The following is a 15,770-nucleotide window of genomic DNA, read 5'->3' as shown; positions in this document are numbered from 1 at the left end:
TGGAGTCATAGTGTTAAACCCAAATTGTAAAGTGCGCACATTTTGTTGATTTGTAGCTTGAGATTACAAAATTGAATACTTAACATTCGTGCGCGCGGAGCGTGCAAATTTTTTGGAATGTACATGCCTTCTTGTACATTTTACTCCGGAATTTTACCCTCGAATTTTTTTGATCCCCCTCTATTAAGGACTGAATTTTTTTTTATCCCCCCCTTTTTAGGACCCAAAATCCTAGTTATTGAACATTAATTTAGTTCCAAAGATGTGAACAGTTGAAGTTTTTCCAAAACAATATGCAAAAAAAAAAAATTATTTCCCTTAACAAATCAATGAAAAACCTGCTTTTCTGGGGAACGAATCCTACTTATGCTATATTCATTCCTGTCACTGGCGTTTAGTTTTATTTATCAGTTATCGTCGCAGAAAGTTCGCAGAAAATATTTCACGAGTGATCGTGTTCACAGAATATTTTCAGAGCTTCAGAAAAAATGATATTAAAGATTATTTTTCCCGTCTTGATTTTTTTCTGGGACTCTGAATTTTTTCTGGGAACGCCGGTACCACGATACCGGTGATTTCGTAGCCCTGCTATAAGGTGAGAACTATTTCTTATTTGAGTTCATTTTACGTGAAGAACAATTTTAGACAATTTTCAATGAAATCGGAGTACCTTTAGTTGTTGAATCCAGTGTGGCCAAAAACACAGACCCCCCCCCCAAAAAAACAAAAAAAAAAAAAACGTATGACGCTACGCAACTGGTACAATTCATCAAGAATCAGAATATCAATTGTACAAAAAACACTCTATTTATCAAAAAACAATGAAACTGATGAAAGTACAAGGGTTAAAATGGGAAAACCTGCAAAAAGTACACTTTCCGCTGAACTTTTGAATTGATCCCAGTTCAGGAAGATTTTGCGATTGACTTATGCCAATATCCAAATTATACAAATCATAGTAATTTATTTATCAAATCTCAACCAAGCGAAAAAGACAGCTATAAGACATCCGGATCTTGCTGATCTTTGCTGAACCATGAAACGGTCTTAGCCTATATTAGTCCAACTTACTTCCTTCCTTACTTACTCAACAACCCTTTGGTCTTAAATGGACATAATTATCCTGAACTGCCAAGAAGCCCCTCGAGTGGTGTCACATGAAAAAGCTAAAGAATATAATAAATTTTGTCCCCCCCCCCAACGCACCGTGGGAAGGCATGAAGTCATTCAGAGTATGCCGACTTTAGACACAGCGCGGTTCTCGGGACAGAGAAATTTAAAATCTGGGTCAGGCGCTTTTCGGAAATAAAGAAAATAATATTCAAGGGCTGTGTTAATTCCTGGTAGTAGTAAGAACGAGACAATACACACACAGTGTAACTTGTCAATAAATATATCTCTGGCCGTGTAACGCTCTTTGACCAATCACAGTTCGCTATTGGCGATGACATCATTCCCTAAATTGAGAACGTGATTTCGCGATAAAAAACGAGGTTTCAATCAGCTGTCTGGAGCAAGGATATTACCCAGCTTGCATCTCGTCTGTTGTCTGATTTCTGTACGCCATCTTGCTGACCACGAATTTAGCTACCAGCTACTTTTTAAAGCGTCGAAATTGACCAAAAATTAACCGATTTAGACCAATTTTCTGTCAGCATCTTTACACCGATGTGATCGACCTTATTTTCGTCATGGAAACGTGCCGTTTTGAAGGTAAATTTTTAATCGTAAATATAGTTTTTTCGCTATTCTTTCCAATCAGTCCGTAATTCTTTTCTGAAAGTTAAAAGTGCACACAACGCTATTATTGTACTCTGTAATGCCGACCGTCTCTCATTTTTGACGAACGATCCTCTAAAATTTGACTTCCGGTCATGTTGCGAGTCCGAAATATTGCATTTCTGACCGTGTGTTTCAATAGGAAGTATTGGAATACGCATTTTGTGTACGAGAACAATAGAGTCGATCGCGGTCAGTGGGGGTTGGATTGTGCCACATCGATCAGTCGGTGGTAGACATGGTCAGCTGTAAACATTACAATCGATCTCGAATTTAATTTGAAATTCTACCATATTTGTATGAGTTTTCACAGTTAAGCTTATAAATTGATTTTATTTCAATTTTAATTAATCCAGGGAAGCTTAAATTCTTTATTTACATGTAGACTGTCATGACTGTTGGGGCTGTCGATGTCCAAATTGGGGGGGACCAGGGGGGGGGGAACAAGGGGTAGCAATTTTGGCATGCCAAAGGGGGGGTGCTAGCAGCAATTTTTGGCAGGCCGGGGGCATTCACGGTCCAAAAAATAAACACGCTCTAAAATGCTAAAACGGCTTACAAGTAGAAAACTAACACTTCTTCTTCTTCCGTATAAGTGCCTCCCTCATAACATAACAGACATGATGACAGAAACATTTAAAGTAAAGTTGCAAATTGGAAACTCAAAAAATTGGCACATGTGCAAAGGGGGGGGGGGCAAAGAATTTTGGGAACCGAGAGAGGAGGGAAGCAATTTTGACACGATTTGAGAATTTTATCCTCCCCGAGGCCTCGTCATTTATATTGCACAGCCCCTTGGCTTAGGACCTTGGAAACAAAATATCATTCATGGTCAGATGATGAGTATTTGATTGCCTTTTCAATTTCAATAAAAATGCTTCCAAGTTCCAATTTGCCATTGACATGTCATGGGCAGCGTTGCTAAAAAAACAGTCTGTCCGCTGAACGGGGTCGCTGGGACAGGAGTTGTTAATTAGGAAATTGAAAACTCATCGAATCTGCATTTAAATAAATTGCACTTTTTTTAATCATAAAGTTGGCTGATTTTACTGCGTACAGCAATTTCCGTCAAAGTAATACTGCCAATTTTAAATGCATTAAAAAACAAGTAAAAAAAAACCGCAAGTCAAAGAACCTGTAATATTGTCACTGGCATGGAACGTAACAGTCCTTTACACAGGGTCAGAAATTTGCAACCAAGTTCGAGAATCCTTTTTCTCCCAGTGGAATTTTGCAAGAATCCATGGATTCTCGCCATATAACTTTGTATGATAAATTGAAATATTTATGAGAATCCATTTAGATTCTTGCAATTTTGTTGACGAGAATCTTTGCGAGAATGGATTCTCGGATTCTCGCCGAAATTCTGACCCGGTTTACATGTACCGGTACATTAATGTAGTGTACTTCAGCTTTTTGTACATGATGCGTTTAGTTCATATATTATGCCCTTGTTGTCGTGGATCGAACTACTACGAGTATTATATACATGTACATGCGTACCAAGTGTATGTATTATTTTAAAATGTAATTTCGGTAGGCCTATTTTTTTGTAACCATTATAATTTATGTAAAAATGGTATAAATAATTCGTCCAAGTATAGTCCCACGTTCGAGTATAGTCCCACCCCCATTTTTCGAAAAATTCCAGAAATTGTAAAAAAAAAAAAAATTCAAAATGCATTCAAATCAATGCATTTTGAAATCAATAATAAGTATGACATGAATACAAATTATCAATTTTCATCTTGAATTTTTTTTTTTTTTAAGTTTTTTTTTTTTTTTGAAATTCAAGTATAATCCCACCCCCCAACTGTGAAACATTTTCACCTAAAAAACGGGTGGGACTATACTCGGACCATTACGGTAACTGAATAGGCCTGCAATACATACATAATGTACCTCCCCCATATTTTTTCCATACAAAGTGACCAAAATGAAGAAATTTGCGCATTCTTTAAAAAAAAAATACAGACAATAATGCAGACCCTTCTCGATGCATGTATACCCGTGTAATTTTTTTAATTCTCGGACAAAAGTGTGTTTGCTTGTGGTGTAGAGCAGTGTTTACTCAGAGGCCGTATGTCTCAAATTTGGCCCAGTGAAAATTATTTTTGTCTCACAAAAATTTGTAATGTTGTATTACAATTAGTGAATTTGAGGAATTCCTGGGCCAAAATTGGGCCAATTTGAGAAGAAAATGTTTCATTTGGCGCACCCAATTTCCAGAGAGAGTAAACACTGGTGTAGAGTGCCATGTCAAATGAGCGTGCGTATTTTGCAGTTAAGCTCCTACCTTGGCGAGTAGCGACCGGCTGCTTGGTAACAACATTGTGTACTGAGCGTGATTCAGCACCGATTGTTTCATTTTTTTTCTGACCTGTGCACCTTTAGGCATGATTTAAAGGTTTGGGTGTGTAAATTTAAAAAAAAATAACAATTATAAATGCCATGGAAAAATCAGCCGTTTTCGGGCCAAAATTGATTGATTTTGACTGAACATTTTTGGAAAAAAAACCAAAACATTTTCAAAATATGTTTACCAAAAAATCCTCCAAATTTGTGCCAATTTTTCAAGTTTTCATGGTCAATATTTAAAGGTCATTTTAGCCTCTAGACAAAAAAAAAAATTGACAGACCGACCCTCCTTAATAAGTCCAAAAATGTGAAACAGGGTGTTTTGTTTGTTACCTACATGTAATGGATTTTTTTTTTAATGTCAGGTGATGTGTGTTTGTGTTTATTAGAGCTGGGAGTTTCGGGAATAAGTGCTCACGGGACCCTATTTTCGTGATTATCCTGTGTAGTTTTACGTTACTGGTACACGAATAGTTTAAAAACAAAAGTGTAACGTAAACACGGGTCGCCAGTGAAACACGCACCAAAACCAATTTGTAAAAATATTCACGCACAAATTTTCGAATGAGCGACATTGCGACAAGGTACATGTTATGTTAAGGCAGGCATTTTCAGTCGCGTTTTCGGGTACCCGACCAAGATTTTTTTTTTAGTTATTTTTTCGGCTTTGGAGTGTCCCTGGACCTAGACCTAACTAGGATCATTCATGGTTGATCAAAAAAAAAAAAAAAAAAAAAAATATTGTAGGCCTATGTGTTTTGAATAAATTTGTACTCATGTCATACTCTATTAATGATTTCAAAACAAATTCAATGCATTTTTTTCTAAATTCGAGTATAGTCCCATCCCCCCAATTTTGAAAAATGTTCAACCAAAAAGCGGGTGGGACTATACTGGCGTCAATATGCAAAGTGATAATTAGTGTTCATGTCATACTCTACCAATGATTACAAGATGGATACAAATTCAATGCATTTTGAAATCATCAAAAATCATTGGTGGGACACTCCAAAACCAAGAAAAAAGTTCAAACAAAATTTCTGTTGCAATCGTACCCGATTACCCACACGAAAAATGCATCGGGTGGTAATTTGAATATTTTTTTCTTCATATTTTTCTTTTCCAAGAAATAAATGAATATTGGTAACAATTGTTCTGGTTAAGGTAGGGAATTTCGGGCAGACTTGTGGGTACCCGCCCGAGATTACATTACCGGGGTAGGAAATAGAAAAAAATTAATAAATCGGATCACTCATTATATGGCAATGGTTGACTTTTGTAAAAAAAAAAAAAATTTGGGATACCAGATTACCGCCCCAACAATTGGGGCGGGTACCCAGGCAAAAAATTACCATACGGCATGCCTGCTGAATTCGGCATATTTCTTGGACTTTGACTCAAAACTGTATGAAGTTTCTGAATTCGGCAGACGTAACATGCATTTTGTTTTGTTTTAGGGAACGGACTCAATATGGCCGGCTGGTCGGTCAGTACCGGACGCGAGTATAGTCCCACCCTCGAGTTAAGTCCCACCCCAAGTTTTAGAAAAATTAGTAAATTACAGTTGTTTTTTTTCAAGTTATTTATTTCAAAAAAATGTTTGTGATTTTAATATGCAAGTAGTATTGGGTTATACAACCATGATGTGTCAGATTCCTTAGGGCTCAGGCTTATTTGATGCAGGATGATCTCCTGAGCATTTTGACACTTTTTTGCTGAAATCGGCCAAAAAATGAGAAGGTGCTGGCCAAAAACTTATTGGACGGGGGGGTCTGAGGGGGTCTGAAAAATGTAATTTTGCATCAAAATGTCATTCTATGCCTTATTCTCTTGATATTGATGTTGTTTTATATGTTATTGGTGCCACAGAATCCATTTTTGAAATTTGTACAAGATTTGGAGCATCCATGTTCTTGGAAACTACCGTTTTATGTCAAAATTAGGGTATGAGGGCGCCCTCATACCCTAATTTTGACATAAAACGGTAGTTTCCAAGAATACGGATGCCCTGAATCTTATGCAACTTTCAAAAATGGATTCTCTGGCACCAATAACATATAAAACAACACCAATATCAATAGAACAAGGCATAGAATAACATTTTTGATGCAAAATGACATTTCTCAGACCCCCTCAGACCCCCTGTCCTATAAGTTTTTACGGCACCTTCTCATTTTTTGGCCGATTTCAGTAAAAAGGTGTCAAAATGCTCAGAAGATCACCCTGCATCAAATAAGCTTGAGCCCTAAGGAATCTGAAACATCACCCTTTTTTACCCCTCTATAAGGCCAAAAAAGAAATTATTTGTTTGTCCATGTCCGACCGACCGTATTTACCAGTCTTCAAATTGTCAGTTTCAAGTGCAATATCTGTAAAAAAAAAAAAATCTGACCTACCGACCCAACTGTTTCATAAGCCTCTATGGACAAACAAACAATTTTTTATTTTTTGGCCTAACCGACCCCTAATGCATGAATGGCATACTCTATTAACGATTTCAAAATGCATTGAATTTGTATCTTTTTTTTTTTAATACAGTTTTTTTGTTGTTGAAAACTAGGGGGTGGGATATGACTTTTCCCGAAAGCTTAAGGGGGTACAACACCCCTGTCCAATTTTGTGCCTATTTTTCCATTTTTCTCAAAAATTAGGCCTATAGCACATTGGTGGCAAGTAAGATGTATATTATAGGGGCAAAGACTACCAACTACTGCACTGGAAATTTTATTTCAGCACAGACAACAGTTTTGGAGTTGAGGGAAAACCAATATTTGATCAATATTCGATGTCCTTGCCAGTATAATATACAAAGTTTATCTTACTTGTCACAATGCGCTATAATTTTTGAGAAAAATGCAATAATAGGCACAAAATTGGCCACGGGTGTAATACCCCCTTAAATGATTGAATCGACTATGTATGTAAAATTATCTTGGAAAAATCAGGCAAAATTTTTGATTTTTCAAAACATTTTCAAAAAATTTGCAAAAATTATTTTGAAATTTTTTTTTCCAAAAACTTTCCAGTCAAAATCAATAAATTTCAGCCAAAAATGTCTGAATTTCCATGATTTTTTAACAAATAAAAAAAAATTCTCCCGAAACACAGAATCTAGGTCGGTCGGCCTCTCAAAACTGGGCGGGTTGTTTTTTCATCGCCTTATACCTCATTTTGCAATTCAATAGTTTTCTAATTATTTATTTTGATATTCTTACATTTTTATAGGCTGACTACTCCACCCACCTACACCATGCAAGCATTTGACGACCACCGAAGTCACCTTGGCAAGTGTTGCCGTGTATGTGGTATCGTGTACAGCAAAATAAAAAAGGCAGGAAAAAGCTACAGTTGTACTGGAAAGGACAAAAAATCAGAGGCTCCATTTTGTGAACTATTACAGCATGTCTTCAACATATTTGTAGAACATGATGATCCTGACATCCATCCAAAACAGTTCTGTCATAGATGTTATCTTATAATTTCGAAGTGGTGCACAGCACAGGAGAGAAAGAGAGTCTACAAGCCCGCAGCACGATCATATGAGTGGGAGCCGCATGGACCTGAATCATGCACATTCTGTGCACGCTTTGCTTCAGGTGCGAAGAAGGCGGGTAAGCGTCTGCCTAAAAAGTCGCAGAGAACAATATTACAGGATACGACTAATTGTCCACCACCTGCCAAGACACCTTGCCATCATCAGTACACCAATGATCATAGTTATGCACACACGCCTGCCCACATTTTATTTGCCAATGCCAGGAAACGTAAGCGAGAAGATGATCTTCCTACAATGAACAAGAAAAGGATCCTATCTCTTGAAGTTAATGACAATGACAAATTTGACCTGTGCAGTCTGTTTAGCACTGAACTATGTTTGCAAAGCCCATTGCACAAGAACCTTCAATGTGGTATATGTAAAGGGATTTTGGATACACCATATGTAACAAGCTGCAAGCATGTTTTTTGCCAAAAGTGTATACATCTCTGGGTTTCATGGGTTCAGCTGCTGTGGCACATGCTTGAAGCGATACTGTGTCTCACGGGACATTAAACAGTGTGATGCGGCATTTTGTGAGCTGGTACTCGACTTGCCTATGAGGTGTATTAATGACAATTGTGAGGAAATGGTGACTGTCAGAAATTTTGAAAGTCATATTTCAACATGCAAACGGACGTCCCTCAATGACCACATAACAGATGACGGTGAAAGCTCCCTAGACAACAGTGTGTCATCAGACTCATCATCACCATCATCATCACCATCATCATCGTCAAAAAGGGGTAGACCTCCAAAACCAGTGCTTAATTTAGAACAGCCAGCACAAAATGCTAGACTGAGAACCTTAAAAAATGGAATAAAGCAACATGCTCAACACTATGGTGAAGACTTAAAAACTGTTTATTATGCGCTGATTCTAAATCACCTAAGGAGCACTAAAAAGTGGACAGAATACAGCACTATTAAATCGCTGCTCACTGGTGAAAGTTCCCTCAACAGCACTAAGTGTCTTGCAATTAGGGTTACTGCATTTATGTCGGTAAAGCGTTATCGTAAAGTTCAACAGGTCACTAATGCAGCAGCTGACAAGAGAGTGTTTGAACCCTATGCCAGTATGAAAAATGCAGAAAAAGCATTTCTTCCTGGATGTCCGAATGTCAGATTTACAGTCACCCCGCCATTGCAACATCATTGCCCATCCATGGATGGAGAATCTGTTGGAGGATTCCAGTACATGCCACAGAATTTCCCCGAGTTAGGGCTTCCACATGTTAAAGCTGAGCGGTACCACTACGACAAAGCATTGGCAACATCTTTATCCGATCTTGAACCCCAGATTGCAAATGGACTACGAGCTCTTGGAAAAGACCCTGCAACATTTACAGGCACTCTTCAGGTAGTGGTGAAAGATGGAGGAGATGGTATGGGTGATGTGTCACGAAAAATGTACATGTCCGCAAACAAACTTCCCGACAAAGCCTTGCGATACAGTTTTTGTGTTTTGAAGATTTACACCATCAATCAGAATGGAGAGCAGGAAACAGTTTTTGAGGAGACACGGCCAAACTCGCAATTGAATTGCAGACCACTTCTGATAGCTTTAGCAGATGAAAATGACTACTACACGTTTACATCTTTAACTGGCACCTTATTCATGGAGAGACATCACCTAGAACACAGCACTCTGCACTTGCACAACACTTTTGGGTCTAGTTGGGACTTTAAATTCAACATGTTTAGCACAATGTTTGATGAAAAGCTAGAACGTAAAGTAGCAGGACTCGCCGGACCATCATCTACATTTTTGTGTACTATGTGCGAAACAAGACGTCATGATGCTTATGAAACACCTTTTGGTCACAGAATATCAAGGAACTCTTATCGCAATGAGGAAAATCTGGACAGGAAATTAACAAATGACAGCGGCTTGTCCTATAATAAACTGTTGGAAGAATCCAAGGGGGTTACAACAGATAGTTTTATTAATATGACGTCGCACATAGATGCACTGCATTGTGAGATCAACAATGCCCTATGGTTTAAAAAACTGTTTGTGAGAGAAATTGCAAAGGTAAACGAAAGGAAGTGGACATATGGAAGTAATGAAAAAAGGGAAAAGGAAGCGTTAAAACAAGCAGAAGAAATTCTAAATGATAACTTGCGAACAGGAATGGGGCTTCAAAAATATCTAATGCAGCCAGGGAACTACTCAAGACTTCTCTTAACTGACAAAGCTATGGCTATCATTTTGCCATTGATCCCGGAGAATCGCCGTGAATATGTTCAACAACTGGTGGATGATTATAATCTTTTGAAGCCTGTCTGGAAGGCAACAAAACCTACTGAATCATGTCCTGACCTCCTCAAGAAGTATGATGAAAATGCAAGCAAGTTCATAGTCACTTTGAAGATGTTCTTTTCATACACAAAGCAAAACATGCCAAACTATCTGCACAAAACACTTGCTCATGTGCCAGAACTTATTGAAAAGTATGGCTCAGTGGGTGCCTTTTCAAGCGAACCAAATGAGCATGGAAACAAACTGTTCAGACTTTTCCGTAAAATGAATGCAAGACAACAGAGTGACTTTGAACTCAAAGATATATTAAAATTTCATTGGTTATATACAGTGAAATCAATCCATGAACTTGCGGACAGGACATCAATACATCAGAAATGTTCATTTTGTGCTGAGACTGGTCACAAACGTACAACTTGTCCCAGTCGACTCCCATGATAGTTTGAAGGTCATCATGGTCATTTTATGCAAAATTACATGTATCAATAATATTTATACTTGCATGTTGGACTATCATACTTGTACTGTACGATTATACATGGTGTTTTTATTATTGAAACAATTAATCTCACAAGATTTGAGATGAGACTAAGTCTCAGAAGCATTATACATGTACAATGTATAAAATTATATGTGTTTTGTATTCATAGTCAGTGTATATATATGGACTTGAGCAAAATCTGTTAATTTAATGGCTGTCATTACAAATTGCAAGAAAAATTGAGTCTTAAGCATGTTAAGAGACTTGTGCCAAGACCAATTTTAGTATGTGCATTACTAGTAATGCATGTTGTTTAGCATTGAGTACTTGGACTTATCAAAGTCTGTTAACTTATGACTGTTTGATATGATGCTAATTGTCAAAACAAGCCCAAGAGATGTGAGCAAAGTCTACTTCGTGTGGATATGCATTTTACTTGTGGCGTTGAGTGTATAGACTTGAGCAAAGTTTTAATGTTGTAAGAAAAAATGCCATTTGAATATAAAGGCAATAAAAAAAACCATGCAGTTCTATGGGCAGGACAGACCAAAAAATTACCAAAATCTGTAAATATCTTGCGTTTTGGGAAAATACAAAATACAAAATTTGAAATTTTGGCCGGCATTCACTTGTACAGGGGTTGTTCAAAATCTGGGTCGGTCAGGCCCGTAGAGCAGGGTTTTCTTTTTTGTAGCCTTAGGGAAAAAACCTTGAAAATTCTTCAAATACCGTACTGACTCGAGTATACATGTAGTCCCACCCCGTTTTTGGGTGAACATTTTTCAAAATTGGGGGTGGGACTATACTCGAATTTCAAGAAATTATTATCATTTTTTTTTTAGTTATTTATTTTTTCGGCTTGGGAGTGTCCCTGGACTAAATGCTAGGATCATTCATGGTTGATTAAAAAAAATGTAGGCCTATGTGTTTTGAATAAATGCATTGAATTAAGTATGCATTTTGAAATCATTAATAGAGTATGACATGAGTACAAATTTATTCAAAACACATAGGCCTACAATTTTTTTTTAATCAACCATGAATGATAGCATTTAGCTCTAGGTCCAGGGACACTCCAAAGCTGAAAAAAAAAATTTAAAAAAAAAAAAATTCTCAGAAGCATTATACTGTACATTTACAATGTATAAAATTATATGTGTTTTGTATTCATAGTCAGTGTATGGACTTGAGCAAAATCTGTTAATTTAATGGCTGTCATTACAAATTGCAAGAAAAATTGAGTCTTAAGCATGTTAAGAGACTTGTGCCAAGACCAATTTTAGTATGTGCATTACTAATGCATGTTGTTTAGCATTGAGTGCTTGGACTTATCAAAAGTCTATTAACTTTATGACTGTTTGATGCTAATTGCCAAAAACAAGCCAAAGAGATTTGAGCAAAGTCTACTTTGTGTGGATATGCATTTTACTTGTGGTGTTGACAGTTGAGTGTATAGACTTGAGCAAAGTCTTAGTGTTGTAAAAAAAAAGCCATTTGAATATAAAGGCAATAAAAAAACCCAGCAGTTCTATGGGCGGACAGACCTTTAAAAGAAGGGTTTGGTCGGGCTTTTTTTTCTTTTTGAAATGACCAAAAAATTACCAAAATCTATAAATATTTTATGCGTTTTGGGAAAATTTCAAAAAAAAAAAAAAATGTGGCGCATTCACTTGCACAGGAAATTTTTTTTTTCCAATTTGTGCAAAATCTGGGTCGGTCGGGCCCGTAGAGCAGGGTTTTCTTTTTTCGTCGCCTTAGAAAAAAAACCTTGAAATTCTTCAAATACCGTACTGACTCAAGTATAGTCCCACCCCGTTTTTGGGTGAACATTTTTCAAAATTGGGAGTGGGACTTTACTCGAATTTCAAAAAATTATTATTATTTATTTATTTTTTTTTTTTTTATTTTTTTTTTCGGCTTGGGAGTGTCCCTGGACTAAATGCTAGGATCATTCATGGTTGATTAAAAAAAAAATTGTAGGCCTATGTGTTTTTATAAATGCATTGAATTTGTATGCATTTTAAAACCATTAATAGAGACAGAGTATGACGTGAGTACAAATTTATTCAAAACACATACGCCTACAATTTTTTTTTAATCAACCATGAATGATCCTAGCATTTAGCTCTAGGTCCATGGCCACTCCAAAGGCGAAAAAATAAATAACTTTTTGTTAGAGACAATGAATTGAGCACAATGAAGGACATTGAATATTCATGTACATTTGTTATGTCAACAATTTATTTACAGATTCACAGTTTCTGAACAATGTACAAGGCTATATTTATGTTTATTAATTTGTACAAAGAAGAATAAGATAATGGGCATGTGCTATTCCAGTTGAAATCCATATACACCCCTATGGAAGACATGATCTTAATCTCTTGCACATGGAGTGTGAATTTTAAATGGAGCTACCTGAATAGTTGACTCCATTTAAAATCTACACTCCCTGTGTGGAAGATTAAGGTTACATGTAAGTCGTCCATAGGGGGTGCATGAATTTCAGTTGGAATAGCCCAATTTAATTAGTGCATGATAAAATATTCAAATGTAAGTGAAAAATCTGATTTGATTAATACAAAACAATTCAGTGAGAGCCGATGTGAATTGAAACGGCCTATAAACGGAACAACTTACATCAGCATGTCAGGCTTGCCTCATCAATTGACGTTTTTAAAACAAAACTGAAAACCTTTTTTTTAATCAAACAATGATTGCCTTTTGTATATATAAGTGTGGCAAACAGTGGCATTCTTGTGTGTCATCGCTTCCATGCAATTTGACATTTCTTAGTGTTTCACAGCTGGTTCTGTGTCAAAATTGAATTATTCTGATGTTTTAATATGCATGCATCTTACGCCAAAAAAGGTTTGTCTCAAAGCTCACGAGTGGTTTGAAAACAAATGCGTTTTTTTTTTATTCGCGACTTGGTATTTTGATTATCGCCGAATTTTTCCGGAAAAGAATAAAAAAAAAATTTAATAAACAAATTTCCGCATTTCTTTTTTTTTTTCAAACCGTGTGATTTGTCAAATTTGCGCGCAAGCTTTGAGATAAACTTAAATAAAAAATAACTATCAAGCACAACTCACATTATCTTATAATGTCTCTCAACATGCAAAAAGTAATTCTCCAAAGTCCTGGATGCTGAAATTGTCTAGTGCAATGATGTCCCAGTAATACAATGAAGGCTGATGACAATTGAGATTGCACTAGACGATTTCGGTGCGGTAATTTTGAATATCGCGCGTTGAGAACCGGCTGTTTTCATTTGTTTTTATGGTCAATATGAGTTTGTTTTGAATAAAAGCATATGATATATTGCTTGATAATTATTTTTATAACATGAAATTATAAGGCATAATGTTATGATTGCCAGATTCACATGTACAATTCTTATCTTTAATGAGTTGTTATTTTATTCATGTAAATCAGATTATTAATGTAGCACGAGTTCAATGTTACCAGGTTCGCTGTCGCAAATAATAAAGGAGACAAGTAGACAAAGTGATACCGCCGGGGAATCAAACACAGAACCTCAGCACATTTCTCGTAAATCTGATGTCTTGGGTTCGATTCGCAGACGGGATCACTGTTTGTTTCTACTTGTCTGTTGTCTCCTTTATTATTTGCGACAGCGAACCTGGTGAAAAATTATGTTTATTATTTATAATTGCAGTCAATCATGCCACTGTTTTTCACATTTCAATGTTTCACAGTGAAATTGAATTAATAAATTAAATTTGAATGGAGCAAGAAAAATAAATACAGAGTTTTTGTCATTTTTATTTTGACTATCATTGTATCTGCACCTCACAAATTTCTCCTTGATTGGTTTTAGCAGCATAATTTATGTTGAAGGAATAGATGAAAATGCTCAGCACTTACATACAATGTATAAACAACATGCCTTTTTTTGGAGTTGTAAAACTTTCATTTGGCAAATGACCTGCATCGACCGATCAATTTATTCCTTTTAATTATTACGAAAGTGAAAATTTGGAATACAATAAAAAAATTCAAAAAACGACGTGATCATTTAATAAAGCCAACATGACAAATGGTTTTCAGCAATCGAGTTCACATCAAGAACTAATTAGTAATTTAGTGTTTATCTATGACATACATATTGAGCACATGTTGTTTTGTATACACCGTTTGTGAAACCAATCTGCACATGAATTGCACTGCAACCATTTCAGTTTGTTTTGTTCAATAATAGTCAAATTGTTCAAAGTACAATCATCTGCATTGCAAAACAGTGGCTCCTCTTCATCGTCTTCGCTTTCAGACTCTGATGATGATTCCGAATCATTTCCAGTCAATTCCAGCTGTAACCCGGAGTCAAAGTTTACGTCTTCATTTGCGTTACTGGTACTATCAACGACCGAAATGCCAATGGTATTAGCCACCTCGATGTCTTGCCCCTCTTCTTCCTCATCCTCTTCAGTATCTTCCATGTCATTGTCCGCTTCAAATTGTTCTACCGCATTAAATCTCCATACAGATCTGTTATGCATATTAAATATCAGAGTCTCGCGAAGTCCAGTTTTAACAACATGACTCGATTGAAATGTTACGGGTACAGTTTCCTTTTCAATTTGAATGCGTCCTTCTCGAAGTGATGGGATATGCAAACGAAATATTTTGTTCGATGCCTGAACTTCACCGTCGGGTGTCGAGGCCTCATACCCCCCAAAAACATACAAATGGTCTCCTAGTTCAAGTGTAGTGTGCCCTGACACATAGAGATCTGAGGTGAAGGCTTTAATGCGAGGAAAACCTTGCCCACAAAATTGAATTTCAAATATTTGGCCCGGTCGTATCATACGATTTCCTTGAAGATGTAGTCCACCAATAATAATAGATGTATTTTGTCCGATGTGTGTACTCGAATGGTAGGCCAGAGGTGGTAAATTGGTTGGAAATGTTGTCCATGAATTATGGCTGTACTTAAAAATGTTAGTGTTCACATGGCGAAACGTGTAAGCTTCCACGTCAAGCCCACCATACACAAATGCAGTGTTCTGGCATGAAGTAAAGCTGTGGCCGAATCGAGGTGATGGTGTACATCCAACTTGATTGGCAAAGTCCCAGGAAAAGTAATTCCCTGTGAATTTCCCTATATAAAAATCGTCCGTTGCAGGTTGATCTGGCCGTTTCCAATGTCTGCCACCAAACGTATACAAATGTCCCTCTCGAAAACAGGCAGCTTGACCGACGCTCTCCCTTGGAATTTTAGTTTTCAATCGGCACGATGTTGTAAATGTGAAACGTTTACCATTCGCAGCATTGGCTTTGTACAGCAATGGAAAGTCTTCCTTGAAATTTGAACCACCAAAGAACAAAAT

The 15,770-nt window shown here is 36.8% G+C and overlaps 1 protein-coding gene across 1 annotated transcript; it reads left to right on the top strand.

Moving 5' to 3' along the window:
• The first annotated feature begins 1,536 nt into the window (after positions 1-1,536).
• LOC140162701 (V(D)J recombination-activating protein 1-like) lies at positions 1,537-11,993 on the top strand. The gene is made up of 2 exons (XM_072185973.1): positions 1,537-1,713; positions 7,363-11,993. The coding sequence occupies exon 2, from the start codon at positions 8,094-8,096 to the stop codon at positions 10,371-10,373; it is 2,280 nt and encodes a 759-aa protein (XP_072042074.1). The 5' UTR covers positions 1,537-1,713; positions 7,363-8,093; the 3' UTR covers positions 10,374-11,993.
• Positions 11,994-15,770: the final 3,777 nt, after the last annotated feature.

Source organism: Amphiura filiformis, chromosome 10 (genome assembly GCF_039555335.1).
Source record: "Amphiura filiformis chromosome 10, Afil_fr2py, whole genome shotgun sequence".
Taxonomy (NCBI): domain Eukaryota; kingdom Metazoa; phylum Echinodermata; class Ophiuroidea; order Amphilepidida; family Amphiuridae; genus Amphiura; species Amphiura filiformis.
Note: the sequence above shows the minus strand (reverse complement) of the source record. Positions and strands in the feature narration are given on the sequence as shown.